Consider the following 19,897-nt stretch of genomic DNA (forward strand, 5'->3'; position numbering starts at 1 on the left):
CTGTACAAGTTTCATCGAGATACAATCAAAACTGAAGACTGTATCATGTTCACAAGCAATTGTTTACAGACGAACTGATTTTTTTTATACTTTCAAGGCCCATAATCTAGGCATGCATGGGCGGATCTGGCTGGTTTTTGTAAGGAACCGAGCTCTTATGGATATCTAAATACTGTACAAGTTTTATCGAGATACAATCAAAACTGAAGACTGTATCGTGTTCACAAGCTAGTGTTTACACAAGAACATTTTTTATACTATCAAGGGCCATAATCTAGGCATGCATGGGCGGATCTGGTACACATTACCATCGCATAAGCTCTTCTGGCCTTTGGCCAGTAGAGCTAAAAAATGATTGAGGTTGACAATCCAGCCAGTGTATAAAACACTATTTTTGTAGTTCAAATCAATATACATATTCCTTTAACTGAAATAAATATCAACTTCGAAAGTATGTAAATGTATACTGAATACATTGGCACAATCCGGTTACCATACTATTGAAACATACGACGATTTGTTAAAATTAAGTACCGGATGTCCCTACGTACGTTTATGTAAAACTGGTAAATATATATTCGCAACTTCCTGCGTAAAACATATTTTAACCGGAATCACGCTAATATACAAATTATAAATGCAAATGAGTTCGTGTATGGTGTACAATTTCAGACATGCTTTCGATCAGAATTGTATAATATTCTCCTTAAAATCCTTTTTGATTTCTTTTTAAGTCTTTCAAAACAATTTCATAAAGCTATGATAGACTAATTTACATTTAAACGAGTTGCTTCAAAACTGTTGTTCAACAAAATCCCGCATAACTTATATGATGACTTATCATCTCTACGTTTTAAAACTCTCCTTAAAAATGAGATTTGATCCATAATTTGATTAAAACTACACCTTTGCAGTCGCATGATTCAGTTCACAAGGCCTAAAATAAAATATTAAGTGTTTCCATTCACACAACCAACCCGAACAAATCGGCCATGGCTCAAATAAATTCATCGCTACAAGTGTTAGATTTGTTTTGCAAAACCAAGCTTGGAAGAAATTAAAACAAGTAACCATATTTCTTATGAATTTCGCTTTTAAAAAGACGAAGCTTTTTATCGACCGACCTATAAACACAACTTAGGGCTAGTATTCAATATTGATCTTATCCTTATTCTTAGACATGCCTCAGTGATTCCATTCAGCCTATTAGTCAGCTAAATATCCATTCAAAACACGTAGATTCTTATCTTAAATTGAAGTTCAATCTTAGTAGAATACGGCCCTAGTGTCGTCGAATAGGATTTTTTTAAGTCTGGCCTAAGCTACATTTTCTAACCTTCTCTACGCACATTGCTTTATCGTTACTTGACCATAGAACGTCAGTATCTGGAATTTTTCTTCCTACCTAAACATTAAATACGTAATGAAACATCTAAAGTAAATTGCTTCTTAAATAAAGTAGAATATTTCTTAATTGCACATAAGATGGATTTCTATTTTCATATGAAACAGTAAAAGCTATTTCAAAGAAATTTCACCTTTGTTAAGCATTAACTCTTAACATCAAAGCTCTGTTTTATAATCGAATGCAAAACTATTAAACAGCATCTAAAACATTGCCATAAATAAAAAACACAGAGAGATATCCATTAGTAACAATCAATACCACCAAACACTCGCCAGTATAGTTAGAAACACGGCTGGGGAACTCGCATTTTCCATCATTTTCCCGGGAATAATTAAACAAAACATCGAAGTAGTCGATAAGGATCAAACGACTTGTTTTCTTACAAAATTCACTTTGATTTTATATCAAATACTAAACACGCACGCGACATGAGCTTTTTTTCCATTTATTTAGCATTTAATAATCTACAGACATGGTATATAATTTAGATTTGCATTATCTTAAAAGAAAATAACGTGATTAATTTAATTAAATTATATATTTATTTCGTGATAGTAATGGACAAATAATTATGCTCGGTGTTATCATTATTACAAGCCATTACTTTATTGATATAAAACACGTATAGATAAAAGTTTGTTTCATCGTTTATCATACGAAGATGTTTTATTAATCATTCAAAAGCTACTCCTTTCTGGGAGAAAAGAAATGATGTCGTGGAGAAAGGAAATCAATCTCATTTCTTTCCAGCAATTACAGACCAATTAGGTCCGAGGCATGCCGAATATCATCTAGATCAGCAGGACGATTGTCAACCAATTTGTAGGAAAGAAGCTGTTAACGACACACGAGTAATGTTCCCCTTGACTTCGTACCAAAGATTGTCTCAAACAATGCATGAAGAAAAAAACAAGATCTACTTTAAAGTGACACTCTTATTTAAAATCAATACATACACATGTACAACAAACATCAATTTTGACTGATAAACCTTTAACTACTTACTAAATAATGCATTGATGAACATTTTTAATTATTGATACCAATATTGTAGCCGTGTATTTGATAACAGAAAGCGCAATATATTAAATGATTGGTGAATGCTAAAAGATTTACTGTGATTTACTATAGTCTTATAATGTAGAAATACGGTGTTTTATGCTCATTTCTTTCGAATTAAACTTGGTATTCTTCATAAGAACCATTGTTTTCGACATTTTTTTTCATCCTCTTTGGAATTTTTAAACAATATTATTAATTGTGGTAAATCTTATTTGGGAGTAAGAGTGCATCTTTAAATAATTAAGGGTCCGAAGTCAATTTGAAGTGAAAGTTTACAAACAGCTGGCTTACAGTAGTCTCAAATAAAGCATTTTGGAGTATTAAATGCATACTCCTTCTACCATATCATCATAAAAAGTTAGATTTGCTAGTGAATTAGTTTATTATATTAGAATTTAGAATTTAACAATATAGTGTGCAGATAAATCCATTGTACAGTCGAACCCGGTTGGCTCGAACTCGCTTGGCTCGAATTCCTCGATGGCTCGAAATAGATGATAAGGACCGATTTCTATAATCTAAAGGTAAGCATTACCGCTTGGCTCAAAATTTCTGAGGCCCAAGGTATTTTCGCCGGTCCCTGGGAGCTCGAACCAACGAGGTTTGACTGGATATGTGCCTAATGAGTAAGCGAGTGCACATATGTATTATTTCAGATTTCAAAGACGAAATTGTCACTTTATATCCTTATTTGTTTTAGTGTAAAACCTCATGACAACCAAAGGTAAATACATTACTCGTCGGCTACGCCACTCGTGAAATACAGCTTTTGGTGCCCAAACGGTGAAAAACATCAATATCTTACACTGGAACAAACAATTATCAAGTGGTGTTTTCTATATCTAAAATAATGATCGAAGCTGCACTTAGGTCTGATATTTCGAATCTTCGATAACAAAAAAATAACACAAAAAAATGACGTTAACAACATTAACAGGATTGGAGAAAAACGCTTAAACAAGCTAAGAGGATCGACGTTACCATAGAATGTTTGCCTTTCTGGCTTTCTCGGGCAGAAATCAATAGGTGTCTGTCAACAAAATGTGTTAACAGACAAGACAAGTTACTTAGCAGAGAGCGCAAATGGTCTTAACACAGGAAATTAGCGGAACGGGCCTTAAGAGATTCTAGTCGGTAAACTGTCAGGCAAGAAACTTAAGACTGAGACGGGTATATGATCGAACGAACAATAATTATCTTAACATTTTGAATGAACACACTCTTTCATGAAACGGCGTTTCGATGAGTTATAAACTATGTTAATCACAAACAGCTATGTTGACATATTTACTTACGTGGGAACCTAACGAAACATACGTTTTAAAATGGTTTCCATAGTTGGAATCGTTACCCATGGTACTGCACAAAAAATGGATCGGCCTGTATGCGTTTGACGTCATTTAAGTGTAATATACAGTCGGATCTCGCTATATCGAACTCCTTTATCTCGGTGATCTGGCTATGTCGAACTTTTTCGGTTTAGTTATACTGTTTTTGTTTTTCGGTTATATCGAATGTTCGTTATCTCGAAGTTATTTCCGCGGTCCCAAAAAAATCGACATAGCGCGTGTTGACTGTACTTGTTAGACTAGTGGCTCCACATTCACTTTCGTCTTGAGTCTGAGTTTAAGACTCAGAATATCAAACTTTTAGTACTGTTGTAAAAAATACAATTTCATATCTAAGATGGTAAAATTGTATCAATTTCAAATAATCTGTTTTACAACCAGGCACTCATTTTTTGTCAAAATAATTAATATTTTAAATATTTTAAATAATTTATGATTATTTCAGTTTTCTGAGCCCGAGCCCGAGCCCGAGACGCTCGTGCATATGGGCCCCCCTTCGTTCAGATTCAAGTGGCAAAACTTCATTGCAGCTTTTCTTTATTTTTTTTTTATGATAAAATGTGCTGAATGTAAATGTGCTGAATGTAATTGCTATTTGAAGCCGGGATTTATTTTTGTAAAACGAATTGAATAAAGACGTTTCTTAGTTATTCAATACGAATGTTTTTTTTCTAAGTCTGAGTCTGAACTGAGACTTGAGAATGTTCGAAATTACGGCCCCTGGTAATTTAGCGAACCCTACCGTTCGCCCCCCCCCCCCTCCCACCCTGTACCCTCAAACATAGCAATATTCCTATAAGTTACTATGCACACATTAACCGAGACACAGATCTATCACTGCGTGAAAATCATGCCCTGAAAATTAAGTTTAATGCCCTTTTCAAGACAGACAGCATGTTATTGTACAACCTAATTTTATAACGAGCTTTTTGTTTTCTCAATTCAGAAGGCAAATTTAATCACAAGTGGAAAAGAGATCCCATCCAAGTTGCTTCATCTATTGATCAAATCTATGACGCTATTGTTTTTATAAAAGCGAGATGTAGAAGTCTATTGTTGATATAAAACAGAAATTATCAAATATTGTGGAAGAGGGAAACGACATTCGACATTTTATGTCAGGAAAATATATATTATAAATCTATATTAACAAGCAAACGAGTTTTGAATCTTAAAGGTCTGTCCGGTTGTCCGGTTAGCCCAGTGGTTAGTACACTCGCTTCTCACCAAGGCGACCGAAGTTCGATTCCCGGCATGGGCACATGTGAGTTTGGTTTGTGGTCACCAAGCAGGACAATGGGTTTCCTGTGGGTACTCCGGTTTCCCACACAACACAAGACCACACCCTCGCGCAACATCGTGCCAACGAGAGTGATTAATATAAGTTGTATCAGCTTAAATAAGTTTTAAATAAATGTCTTTCGAAACTTATGCTGAATTTTAGTAAAATTCCGGTGACTAAAAGTTAATCAGCCGAATCAATTTCGAACCATATTGATTACGAATCAGACATCGTGGAGTTCTATTAAAACCTGTATGCTGTACTTCCGGTAAGGGGAAAATGATGAAGGGAAAAGTTATCTAACCATTTGATGTGTTCTTCAATACAATTTGCAACAAAGCATTGCTAATGGAACTGATTATCGAATCTGAAAACACTCTTAATTTTGCATCGAGATCGATCGATCGAACTGCCGCTACCGTGGTTTTGCAGTGGGAAACATATGAAGGCGGAAGGGTTATTGAAAAGTAATGCATCAAATTCGTTGAAATTAAATAAAACAGTTTCTTTAGTGTCAAGTAACTGAAAGAGTGAGCAAATCTGAGAATTGCCATTAAAAACACACAGCTATAACTGTATACCTCACCATCATACCGACATGCTGGCTATATGGCTAGTTCTGTATAAAACACAACAAAACCGGCATCCTGGCTATATCTGTACACAACGCAACAATACCGGCATCCTGGCAATATCTGTACACCACACAATAATACCGGCATCCTGGCTATATCTGTACACCACGCAATAATACCGGCATCCTGGCTATATCTGTACACCACGCAAGAATACCGGCATCCTGGCACCACAAAATAATGCCGGCATGCTGGCTATATCTGTACACTACACAATAAGACCGGCATGCTGACTATATATGTACACCACACAATAATACCGGCAAGCTGTCTATATCTGTACACCACACAATATGACCGGCATGCTGGCTATATTTGTACACCACACAATTAGACCGGCATGCTGGCTTTATCTGTACATCACAAAAACGGCATACCTCAGTGGCTATATCTATATACTGAAGTTACAATGTACAAGTGTGTACAAATAAGTTTAAATAACTACCCGTATCTCAAAATTCACTTATAATGAATACTGAGAAGTAACGAGCGTAATATATTGAAAAAATATCAGAGAACGAAAGTTATGGTTCAGCGGGGTTATTCTTAAGTATCAATAAATGTTTCAATCCCGGAATGCAATTATTTTCTAATCTAATTTCGAAGTAAAATGCCTCAGAACACGACTTAACAGCAATTTTAAATAAGCTTAATCGTCTACACCTGACACATTGATTTAATAGAAATCAGTTTAACTCTGAAACTGCAGGAAAACGTTCGATTAAACTTGTAAAATCATCTAAGAACTTCGTGAGCTAATTACAAACAACGCGCATTAAATTACGGATTGCCAATTTGAGAACGGAATTACTGCAGTAGACCGATTTTTTTTTATAATGAGAATGTGACTTGAGTGTTGAAAATTAAAACGAAATTTTCTGTCCGTTTTTACAAGGTATCTTTGTGGGGTTTTAATCAAACAGAGTTATAATATAATGACTATTTATGTTTGAGAAACATATTTGATTATTATCAGAGAAACTTGCCAAAGATTTGCGTATTTAAAATACATATTGAATCATTCGGAACTCCTCGGCCATGTTCTATCGAAAACAACCTCGGATGTATATGGACGATTTACAATGTCAGAAATCATTACACTTTAACTACGCTGCAAGTAGATCGCGTAGTAATTTCAATTTAGCAGTTAAACTTAATGAGTTAACTCTATGGATTCTTAATTATGTTTGCAATAATAGATTTCACTGGCAATCAATTTAAATTTTGATATACGAATACACGTTAAACACTACAATTAATTAATCATATCATTCCAAATTTTACGAACTACATGTGCTTCTAATGATGTACCGACATACAGTCGCGGTTGTTTTCGATAGAAAATGGCCGAAGAGTTCCAAATGATGTTGTAAATGAACATACATGTGTAAGGTAGTTCTCCGGACTTTGAACGCAAACTATTCGAATCCTGGAAATTTGTACAAATAAATGGTGTATTTATTTTTTAACGAATTGCCTTCTTTAACAGTGCACACTGACAGGGGCGTAGCTAGACCCTCTGAAAATTTTCAAAACCATGGTGCAATCTGGTGTATTCTGGGCGTTTTAAGGTGCTTATTTGGTACTGGAAAATGGGACAGTTTTAGGATGATGTAGTCAAGTACGCATACTGCAACTTTGGCTAACTTTTTTGTCAGAATCATGTGGATTCAGCCTCGTACACGCATATAGGCAGCTACGCGCCTGCTCTTTTTTCAATAGTTAAAATTGTTATGTTTATAAGTTATGCACACTTCAACCTGCCGAACATACAAAAATGTCAGTATCTTGTTTATTGTTTTGGTTCTTAAAATATGTAGACATTTAATGTTTATTTTTAGTTCAAGCTTTCCTTTGTTGTGGCCGCCTCACGTCTACATCAAAGCACGGATTCCATAAAGTAGAAACCCTTTTGAGGCAGAAAAACGTTCTCTTACATGTGAAAGATTTATTACACAATTAACCCGCGGAATCTAGTCAGTAGATGTCAATTTTGCGGAAACCTCGCATCAATAATGGCCCATGCTCGTATAGGACTGAGCAACGCTGAGTTCATTACAAGAAAATAACTCGGAAAAAGGCGACCACTTTAATATTGCAAGTTGTGTATAATGATGACATGGCCATGATGCGTGTCTTGAAATTATTTGATGATTCTGGAAGATAATGTCTCATGCAAACAGTCGAGTTTCCGTGAGTTTGGTTGGTGGTCACAAATCCGAACAAGTTGGGTTTTGTCAGGTCCCCCACAACACAAGACCGCACTCTCCCTCAACGTCGTGCCACAACAAGGGTGGCTTATCACAAGATATAAACTTTCTTCAATATCGTTGTAAAATATATGCAGTCGAATTCCGTTTTGTTTAATTTCTAGCATTGTTACAACAACGATAGATCTCGTCTTCAAGTTTGACAAAGGAACTTAAATTTTTATTTTATTATCGTTCTAAAAAAATCTTGTTCTTTTATTCTGGTGAAGATAAGAAGCATGGTTAGGTTTAAATTAATCTATTAGAAAGTGGAAACTTTAAAAACATTTTGAATATTTTTTTTTAAATAATCTGATTAATCTCCCCTCATATGCTGAGGCCGTTTTCCCATTGTCAATCAGCGGCGTGAAAGACTGATACATCATTAATCAAATCTATATTTTCAAAGTTATTTAAGAATATTTGAATACATCAAATACTATCTCAATCATTTCGCATATTTCGAAAAGATCAGATCCGCTTTACATGACAAAATATTACGAACGTAAAGTTTAATCAAGTTTAATCATCAATGATCAGGAAATACCTTCAACAGACACAGAGCTTAAGTCCTGGAGCAGACGTATTCAAAGGCACCTGATTCAACTTTTTCCCATCAATTATTCTGTTGATTAGCGCACATGCACCTTCTGATACCTAATGGCAGATGCATTTTTTGTTTTGATTTTCCAAGATAAACTCTATAGATTCTGAACGTTTCCTGTGATTAAATGTTATGTCTTACAGACGACTCAATCGGAATGTGCCTATTTATAAACATAAATATGTCATGTATTTATAGAATTTAAGCGATAATATTTAGATATACGAATCAAGAATATAACGCAAGATGTCACTATTTCAGTTGACTGCCACCAGAGTATAACATATAATTTCTGAAACTGTTTGTCACTCAAAGTGCAGAATTCATGTTTCTATGCGTCTTGCTTTTAGCTTCGACATTCGAGTAAACTGTTTAAGTTAAGTGAACTAAGGTTGACGTCGTGGGTATTTCTCATCTTACGTATTGAAATAAACACATAATTTCTGAAACTGTTGTCTGTCACTTAAAGTGAAGCATTCATGTTTCAATGTGGCTTGCTTTCAGCTTCGACATTCGAGTAAAATGTTCAAGTAAGGTGAACACAGGTTGAAGTCGTGTGTATTTCACATATTATGAATATAAATTTACACATAATTTCTGAAACTGTTGTCTGTCACTCAAAGTGCAACATTCATATTTCTAGGCGTCTTGCTTTTATCTTCAACGACCGGGTAACTGCTTCAGTAAGTTGAACAAAGGTTGACGTCTTGGATGTTTCACATCGTATGTATAAATATATGAAAACTGAAGGTTTTATTACATAATTGTATTGGGCTGGTGCAGAAATTGAGAAATAAGAAGACAGATGGCGGCTGATATAAAGCTGCACTTGCAAGACCGGTGCCTGTATCCAAACACGAAATTCCAGATGCCCTCTACCTAATGAAAATAAAACACCCATCCACATTCCGCTTCAAATTTATACCTGCTAAAATTCAAAAACTAATCCACGGAATTAAAATAAAGCCATGGGTTGTAATAAATAATAATTCCAAGACAGAAACCATGTAGGTACTTCAGTGCACGTGGCGCTGTGTTTTGATAATCATCGGAATAATTAATGAGAAATAGGAAAGTCTGTTTTTCTCGAGCATTGATGAATGGTAAAATTATGCGATATGTTTCTATAGCGAATGAGAGTTTACACCTGGGGACTCAGTTCAGAATTTTCTAAGGAAATAATATGGCATGTACCTGAATTAACAATTGCACGAGACACGTAGATCCCTGTTTTACCACATGTCGCATTTTCAGAGGTGGGAACATACCATTTATTTGATGCAAAAATGTGAATTTCGTGCTCCACCACTGCATGTTCTTTTAATGGCGTGTTTCTCGGACAGTCCATAGCTTAATGGTATGGTACAGCTTAATTATCATTATTATTATTATTATTATTATTATTATTATTATTATTATTATTATTATCATTATTTGGTCATTACTATACTACTTATATAAAAATATATGCTTTGCTTCTTATTAAACCGAAGCAAATCAAAGGACTGAAAGTCCAGATTTCTCCCGTTGCATTGCAAACTTCTTTGGCAGCGTGACGTACCTGATGACGTATAAGTGTCTGTCCTTGTTAACTGCCACCGTGAAAGTCGATGGCAAATATGTATTTGAGAATGTTAAAGATTGACTATGAGGGACAAACAGTATAATGGAATATAAGAAAGGGATTTCAATTAGAGACCAGAAATTGTTAGTTGAAGCCGCCAGTGAAGATTTCATAGTTGGATTTTAAGAGTTGCCAGAAGGAGAAAAGAGTTGTCAGGAGGAGTAGAGTTGCCAGGAGGAGTAATGAGTTGCCAGAAGGAGTAAAGAGTTGCCAGGAGGAGTAATGAGTTGCCAGGAGGAGTAATTAGTTGCCATAAGGAGTAAAGAGTTGCCAGGAGGAGTAATGAGTTGCCAGGAGGAGTAATGAGTTGTCAGTAATGAGTTGTCAGGAGGAGTAATTAGTTGCCAGAAGGAGTAAAGAGTTGCCAGGAGGAGTAAAGAGTTGTCAGGTGGAGTAAAGAGTTACAAGGAGGAGTAATGAGTTGCAAGGAGGAGTAATGAGTTGTCAGGTGGAGTTAAGAGTTGCAAGGAGGAGTAATGAGTTGCAAGGAGGAGTAAAGAGTTGTCAGGTGGAGTAAAGAGTTGCTAGTAAGAGTAAAAAGTTGCTTGTTGGAAGCAGTGAGTTGTGAGTTGGAGTCGTCAGTTGGAATGAGGAGTTGTCACCCGGGTGATTTACAAATGAGATCATTCTGTACTTAAAACGTCGTGTATTGTGTTATAGACTGAAAGAATGTCACTTATAATAAAAGTGGGAACACACGCAAGCTTGAAATAGTAGCGTTTTTTGACGATTCAGTATGAAAAAACGTTGTATTATCCTTTTCAGTATGGTTAGAAGACGAACGGTGGTATTTATCAGAAACCAGAGATCTAGAGAAACAACCGTCTGCCCTTTCTAGCAAATCAATGAAAAACATCAATACATATAACAAGATAATTTGAGGGCTAATCCGAGTAATTACGGTCACTCTGCTGAGCTCTATTAAGAGAGTGGCTATTAGTTAATACAGATTGCAAGGGAAAATATTTTCCTGGAATTTAAGGCTAGTAGAAAGTAATCCTACAATATGAGATTCTGAGCATTACGGCTTTCGACTATAAGTGGGCTTCAGCAGCGTTACTGTTTCTAATGACTTGAATTGACGAATACGACAATCTTCAATCGGAACTCCTCGGCCATTTGTATCGAAAACAACCTCGGATGTATTTGGACTGTTTACATATTCAAAAATCGGTATGTTTAAGTCCGCTGCAAGTAGATAGCGTAGTAATTTAAATTAGCAGTTAAACTTAATGACTTAACTCTTGGGAATATTAATCATGTTTGCAATAATATACTTCACTGTCAATCAATTTAAACTAAAATCAACAAATACAAGCTAAAACACTACATTGAATTTATGATATAATTCAAAATTTTACGAACTACTTTTGCTGATGTACGGCATACATCCGAGGTTGTTTTCGATAAAAATGGCCGAGGAGTTCCGAATGACCATTTTTCAACCATTTGTACTGTACATATTCGGTTGTTTTATATAATACAAAGTGGTTGCACCGTGGATGCTTATCGTGTCAGTTGAAACAGCAACTTTTTTGGTAATGACAACAGACAATCATATAATCGAGTAAAAATATACCAATCAGACAATGCGTTTATCTTGACATATCAGCTTTACATTTTAGACGTGTTTTTTTTTCTTCATATAATGTTCAGAAAAAAATGAAACAAATTCAACAAAACACAATTAAAAGCGCTCTTAATTTCGCCATTGCCTTAAAGCTGTTCAGAGTACAAATGATTCATGTTTTTTTTTCCTTTATAGGTGCATTTAACACTCATGTAGGTTTTCCGCACTTATTCAGAAGCCGTAAATGTATGCAAATGTATTCTATAATCTCAACATCTACATATCTTTACTCTTGCTGTGGTAACATGACGACATTTCAAATGGCCAGTTTCGAGCCAATAAATACCTGATGTCACGTGATACAAAAGGCTAAAAATGTTTTTTTGAAGTTTGAACAACGATAGGAGAAAGCTAATGGATTTTATGTCCATCACATGGAAATTTAGCATATTAATGCGAACGTTAATGCAGCTTGCCGATGGCTACTTGATGAATTCTGATCTGATTGTGTTAAACATGTATTAGACGGGGAAATGACAGTTAAGATGGTCACAAAATATACATTACTGCGGAGATACATAGCCATAGAAATCTTTTTTTACAATTAATTCATTACCCAGGAAGCGTTATTTATATTTAGCAAAAAAACAGTGCTATATGTACGACTCTATTTTCACATTTTTCGATGACGCCACACTCTCATTATTACAGATCATATCCTTTCGAATACCGCTACTGTTCATCGACGCACTACCGTAGCCGCCTAATGCAGATGAATTTTTCAAGGGTGCTGGTTACCGCTACTGTTTTACTGTAGGAATACTGTAGACGACTGAAACGTACCGGAAAAGTAGGTATGTCCAGTTCCACAGCCACAAAATGCACATTTTCCACAAATTTGTGGTAAGTTTTTCATTAAAATAAGAAGGATTGTGAATTTTAAAAACAACATTAATACGCTATGGTACTTTGTCTTAGAAACAGTTACTACACTACGGACTTTCTTTCAAATATAATAACCATGCAAAAATAAGCAACGGTATTTCTTTAAAAATAGTCATTCAACATTATTCGCCTCTGGCATTTGTAAATTTGCTTTTATAAAATAGCATGCTTATGCTTTTCCTCTTGTATCAGAAGTACGCTGTGGTATCACTGTTAAATTTAAGAAATGAGCAAAACTGCACAGTGGTATTACTGTGATAATTGTTTTACGGACTGTGTGTTAACTTCGATAAGGTAGACATTTCATGTTTGAATTAAACTAAATCAGTCACTTAAGTGCACTTTGGTAGCGTTCTTGAATCTAGAAGTATGCAAAACTACGCAGCGGTATTTCCTGTATAAACATAATACGTAATCAACATAACACAACCCATTTCAAAGGCGACGTTGCCTTTGAAGGTCATTAAACGCTAGTTACGCTTCCTTTTAAAACTGTTGAAATATATGCTATAACTTTCTTATAAATCCAACCGGACATCTATTACGTACTTAAGTCGAAAGATAGAAGTAGGGTTTACTCAAACAGTTGTAGAGAACTGAAGAGAAAACATCACAGGATGATCATGTTGTATTTGCCGACAAGTTTAAAACATCAGTTCCTCTGGAGTTTGGAAAAAAAACACTATACATTCGTGTCACGCATTAAACACCGGAAGGACATATTGGTCAATCGCAAAATCAGTCCACGAAAAGAGATGGCAAAGTTAGGATGCTCAGCAGAGTGGAACACATGGCATGAAATATTTCGGACCGGAAGCTTATATACAATAAATTCATCATTTAAATTTTCTAAAAAAAATCTGAGAGTGAAAAGTTTGAAAATTATTTTCTTACTTTGAGACAATTTTAAATTATAATAAATTTCAGAGGTCCCCAAGTATAGAGTACTCAAATAAGAATCGGGTTTGACTAGATTGTTTTCTTGTGTAAGTAGGCAAAACTATGGTGGAATAGAGGCGACATGTGTGAATGGGAAAGAAAATATATGTTTGAATTGAGGGATATCACCAGAAAACATCTTTATCTTTATTGCAGGCTTCTGTTTTGAGTCAGGTAGACAATTTTGTAAGACAGAACATTGTTTTGTTTACAGAAATGGTAATTTATCAAATGTCTTAGAACTATCCGAGTGCTGGATTCTGTAATTTGTAATTTATGGAATTTCGAGAGGCGTATATGTTATATGTATGTAATAAGTCTCGGAATACGAGAATTTTATTGGGGGAAATTTCGGGCATGTTTAAGCTTATATGAAGGGTTTGATTTATATTTATTCTCTTGTCGATTTCACGTGTTAGATGAAGAGAATCGTGTGGTTTAGGGCTGAATCTATAGTGTGTTTTTTTTACTTTATACGTTTTCAAGTGTTTTTACGTAAAAACGAATTGACATTTTCAGTGCACATGTTTCTCAAAGAAGAACGTCGAGGTATTGTCATGGCGTCGTAAGCGTGCGTAAACTTTAACCTTGACCATTGCTCAAAATTCGTTCAAGATAAACAAATGAAACCTGACAATCATGTTGCCTGAGACAATTCGTAAATGTACAGCAAGGCTCGTAACTCTAGCTTTAATAATGATTGAGTTATGCCCTGTTTTTCACTGAAAAACACACACCAGATTATCGTTGGGTGTTCGATCCGCGGCGCTCGAGTTTCAAAGGTGCACTTAACACAGATTGTCGGGTCTTTTTACGAGTTTGCCCGCACAGATTGTCGGACCTTTTTACGAGTTTGCCCGCACAGATTGTCGGACCTTTTTACGAGTTTGCCCGCACAGATTGTCGGACCTTTTTACGAGTTTGCCCGCACAGATTGTCGGACCTTTTTACGAGTTTGCCCGCACAGATTGTTGGAACATTTCACGAGTTTGCCCGAACAGATTGTTGGAACATTTTACGAGTTTGCCCGCACAGATTGTCGGACAGTTTTACGAGTTTGCTCGCACAGATTGTTGGAACATTTCACGAGTTTGCCCGCACAGATTGTTGAAACATTTCACGAGTTTGCCCGCACAGATTGTCAGACCTTTTTACGAGTTTGCCCGTTGGTTCATTTAAATGTTGTTCGTCTTTCCAAACAACTTTGAAATATATACTACATTTTAAAACAGCTTAACAAATACGTCGTGAAAGTTTTGCTTTAAAACTGAATTGGTTTCGAAATTTTTTGATAAAAAAGTAATTATCAAAAACAAAAACAATTAAACAGAAAATAAGTAAAATAATTAAACGCATACACAAAAACTATAACGTGATGTACTATGATATATACGCGTGTAGAAACTTATTATTCCTGAACGCATGGGAAATGCCAACTATAATGTGGAAAATAGCAACATTTTTGAACAACTGAATTGTACTGAGTAATGAATTGCTATAAAGCCATAATAATCAAGAGAAATAATGAATATATCAAAACCAGGCGTGGTAATAAAATGAGATGCTTAATTGTGTGTACTCGTATATGTGCAATGCATCACAGAAATTAGTAGAACCACTTTCACGTAATTAATCGAATAAATTTGTGGGCGCGATCTAGGCATTATTGAAAACAGATGTAAAAGAAGAGTTAGTTTTGTTCTGCTCAAGAAGAACAACCTTTTCTACAGAAGAAAAAATGTTTCATTTATTCTCCTAGAAATAAATAAACGAGAAAAGCTACCAAAATGACGAAAATGTGTCAGATCCAATCAAGCAACGCCAATTTTCGTTTGACACTCGTTTTCATTTTCAGGAGATTTTGTCGTTCTCGGAATAACAAGGACCAGGGACATGCTTGATTGTTGAAATTGACGAATGGTAATCTGTTTTGTAGCGGTAACAGTTGGTTCAAGTCAGACGAAGAGTCTATAAAGAATCGCTCTTGACTTTGACAAGATTGGTAGGATAGATGGTGAAATCTGTGGAGAATGACACGTCGTTAAAGTGGTTCCAAGCATGTGTCTGTACTTTACTGTACCATTAGAGATGTATTAACGAACAATCATTTTCATAGCAAACTGTGTTGTAAGACACCTTTGAAAACGAGCCAGATGTTTGGTAATTTGTAATTATAAGTCCATGTTATATTAACTATTTAAGTGTTTACATTTGTGAACAGAACTTAGTAATGTTACACCCATTATAAAACAAAACATTGAAAATACTTTATAGACTATAAACACCACAACTAACTGTTTTTTACAAATTAATAATCAAGTGCTTAAAATGATGTGAAAAGTGTTGGAATCGCTTTTGTCATAAATGTATAAAGTCCGATTTCAAAATGTTTCAATTAGTAAACAACGCATTTTTAAAAAAAAATTGGCTCTAATACCGTCTGTTTCAAATCAAAGTATTTCACATTACACATTATAAGAATTGATCGTGTGTTGAAAGTGATAAGGCGGAGATCGTAATAATTGTGATAAAAAGGGGCACCCCCCCCCCCGGAAAAACTCAACGGATTTACATGATTTGGAAAAATGACCATTGGAGACTTTCAAAAACCGGAAATCCGGTATAAACCGGAAAACTTTCACCCATGTTAAAGTGAAGGTTTCCTACTTCAAGTTGGAAGTCTAAATCGTGACCAGAGTTTTCCAGTGGTGTTTTCCATCAACCAACAGATACGGAGAATGACAATAAGCGCTTATTATCGGCGGTTCTGTTCAGGTTACTGATCAAACAATGACATGGTTCTATCTATTGTATATCCCAGCTACCTGGTTACTGCTGATAAGCCCAGCCGGCACGGAAAAACATGCATCAAGATTCATGATTCCAGCTTTTCTGATATGGAAGTATTTTTCATATTTTTACAATAGAGAATCAAAGCATTGTTTTCTTGTTTCAAACAAATAACTAGCTAGGCATATGATAAGCCCAGCCTGTACGGAAAAAATCATGCGTCATGTTTCTTGATTCCGGCTTTTCTAACCTAGAAGTATTTTTCATATTTTTGCAATAAAGAATCAAAGCATTGTTTTCTTGTTTGAAACTATTAACTAGCTAGGCATATGCCTTGGTATCATACATAAGCCTTTCTTATAGTCTTTTATCCCATGAAAAGGTAGATACTGCACATCAAAGGGGTCTACGTTCTTAGAATGTCGTTTGCTCGCAATATTAGAACCACATGTTTACTGGTAAAACGCGGGCGTTTTTGCGCGATACCTACTGTGTGATAGCATGTATTGTTTTTATATTTATGTGAATTGCTATCATCATCTAACGTATTTACTTAACGAAATTAGGCATAAATAATAATGGAAATGTCGCATAATCACTCATGACACTACAGACAAGTGAAAAACATATGCTGGGGGACATTATCTCATGCATCATTGAAGTACCCTAACGAAAACCAAATGGAAAATGTGACAAACATACCTATACTGTGGCAAAAAATACAAAACAAACACGTAGAGTATGTTCTGATATAAAAAAAATAATTCATGCTGACGATATTGTTTTGACGCAGTCCACTTAAGTGTTCGCGTGACAAAATGTCATTTTCTTGCAAATATGTATGCACCGCGCTCATGCCTAGAGTACACCTCAACAGTTCGCTCACGTAAGCTTACACAGATATTGAAGAAAATATCATTTTTGTCTGGGAAAATCGTCTTTCAAGTTTTATTGTTTAAATACATTTAAACATTTGACGTCAGTAGCCACGCTTTTCAAAACGGGTTCTCAATGCAGCTGTTTGTTGCATTCATATATTCATGTATAAGTATGTTGTCACAGTTTGCAAGTAAGTGTTGAGGAAATAGTGTTAATGCGGAGGGAGGGGTGGGTTGTCTAGCTGAGGTGGCTCACGTCTTGTTACACGTATCTATAAACATGTTGTTTGAGATTGTCGAGGCTTAATGTACATGGTGCGGCCAAATGTCTTTCAAAAATATCAGTGGGGTAATAATTGATGCGTTATATGTTGGGAAACGCCATCTTCGGCCTAATCCCTATACCAAATTTAGGGCTAGATGTTTGACATGCAAATTTATGTATTTTTTCTATCAAAAGGCGTCGAAAACGAAATACCATTTACAGGCCAGGCAATGTACGAGGTTGGACAAAAGAAGAATATTACGGAATGCAAAATTTACTTCCTTCAGGAGCGCCCACGACAACCCAACAGATCATACACCGACTACGATACCAATAAAAATGAAAAGAACGAAGAAAGTGAGTGTTTCCTCGTGCAAAAGTATATTTTCTGCTCGGCTCGAATTTACGTTTTCTCGAAAGGTTTCCGACGATCCCGGCATGTTCAAGAAAACGGGTTTCTAATCGACGATACTTATGTTTGATATGCATGATGATGCGTGTATAATTGGACTTTAAAGAGGGCCCACTTAGCTCTATCACGACATTTCAATATCATCAAACAGAAAGGTAACTCACCAGACGCCATTTCTGTTCTGTACTTTTTCTCCACGAACTGAAAAGATAATAACAAGCATATCAGAAGTAGAAAAACATGCATTATGTTTAATGGTATGACGGTACTGCTGCTCTGAATGTACTTTTATCAACCTGTCTGATTTACAAAAATAAGTAACTAAAAGAGATTTTCAATCTATGTTTTTTAATCAATCTCACAATGCGTGTTTTCGAGTATGTATGGTTAAATGAATTTAGTGAAGGGGGAACTATTAGACATTAATACACCAGTCAATTGTAACCACGGCCCCCAGGTCCGGAGGTATACCGGGGATAGCGGGGGAAATGGGCGAGTGCGGTGCTTTTGTTTTCGCGCTGAAAATAGCGGGGAATGGGCCTTACTTAGGATGTACCGGGAGTGCGGGGGCATTTCGCGGGGATTATACCAGGGATTGGCTGGACCGAAAGTCAAAGTCCCCGCTAATCCTCGGATTTGAGGTGGAGGGGGGGGGGGGGCGTGGTTACAATTGACTGGTGCGTATAAGTATTAATAACAGGCATACTCTTATCACTGGATAATCTATAATATATTATGTCGGAAAACGGTTATAGGCTAGTGATCTTATGTTTATAAAAACCGACTTCAAATTTATACCTCTTATGAACCGAAACTGACAAGAAAAACTTAAATGCGTACATTTAGAAATGGTCATTGCGGTTTTGAATGAATTTATTACAAAATATATTGGTCCACAAGCGAGCAAACTTAATCAAAAGAGTATAGTGGCCATAAGTTTCACCTGTCCAACGGCCGGTTCCACAGTACGTGAACAAACAAGACTATATTAGTTCAAATACTCCACCCTTGAACTCAGTAAACAAATTGACAAACACGAGAGCTTATTAAGATAATCTTCTTCGGAAATATTCTCAAACAATGAAATATAAGCTGTTAAGTGTTTACTATAGGCCCCTGACCTCAAGTAAAAATGATTGTAAGTTCAAAGTATACAAGATGTGTTGTAAGTGACGAGAACTTGTTACATCCTGATAAAAAATGTGTAAACACCAAAATCTATATGTTAAGCTATATAATAGCGTCTGAATATACATGTGTGAAAACAATAACATCCTTTTTCCCGTGAATAGTAGCTTCGTGGCCTCGATTGCTGCCTATATCATTAAAATTGTGAAAAATCATGCCAACATTACTTAGAATAAAACCTACAGTAAGTACTGGGCTTAATCATTAAGAATTTCAACTTTGGTGTTTAAAGGTCCATCTACTGTCACTAATCCGAAATCACACTCCCTCTGTCAGATATTGCGTTGACAATATGTCAACCACTGAGGTAGTATTCTATGACAGTTAGATGACCTGAAGTAATATTTTAATGATTAAGAAGGGGTTCGTATGCTACGCTGACTCCACCCAAACTTATTCATTAAAATGATACTTCATGTCACCTTACATAAAGTATGAGTACTACAGACAAAGCTCTTCTTTTTACAGAAGTGGAGAACAAAGTCAACATACATTTTTAATACACAGATATGGTCTCTAAGTCCATTACTAAACCCTTAACCTTAATGTGTTTTACTGATAATATATATTTCAAACATATGTATTATTTAAAATTAACAGTCAATTTCATTCATTTCGTCGAAAAAACAAACTGGACAACGATCTCAAATGATATCCAGATTTTCAATTTGATTGATAGAGTTATCATTTTAACTGA

General features: G+C 35.6%; 1 protein-coding gene across 1 annotated transcript in view; it reads right to left on the minus strand.

Moving 5' to 3' along the window:
* LOC128219893 (tumor necrosis factor ligand superfamily member 10-like) overlaps positions 1-19,897 on the minus strand; it is a 51,205-nt gene that overhangs the window by 18,669 nt on the left and 12,639 nt on the right. Inside the window, exon 2 of the mRNA XM_052928035.1 lies at positions 18,177-18,213. Within this exon, the coding sequence (XP_052783995.1) occupies positions 18,177-18,213 (37 nt within the window). The remainder of the gene's footprint in view (positions 1-18,176; positions 18,214-19,897) is intronic.

Source organism: Mya arenaria, chromosome 15 (assembly GCF_026914265.1).
Source record: "Mya arenaria isolate MELC-2E11 chromosome 15, ASM2691426v1".
In the NCBI taxonomy this organism is placed as follows: Eukaryota; Metazoa; Mollusca; class Bivalvia; order Myida; family Myidae; genus Mya; species Mya arenaria.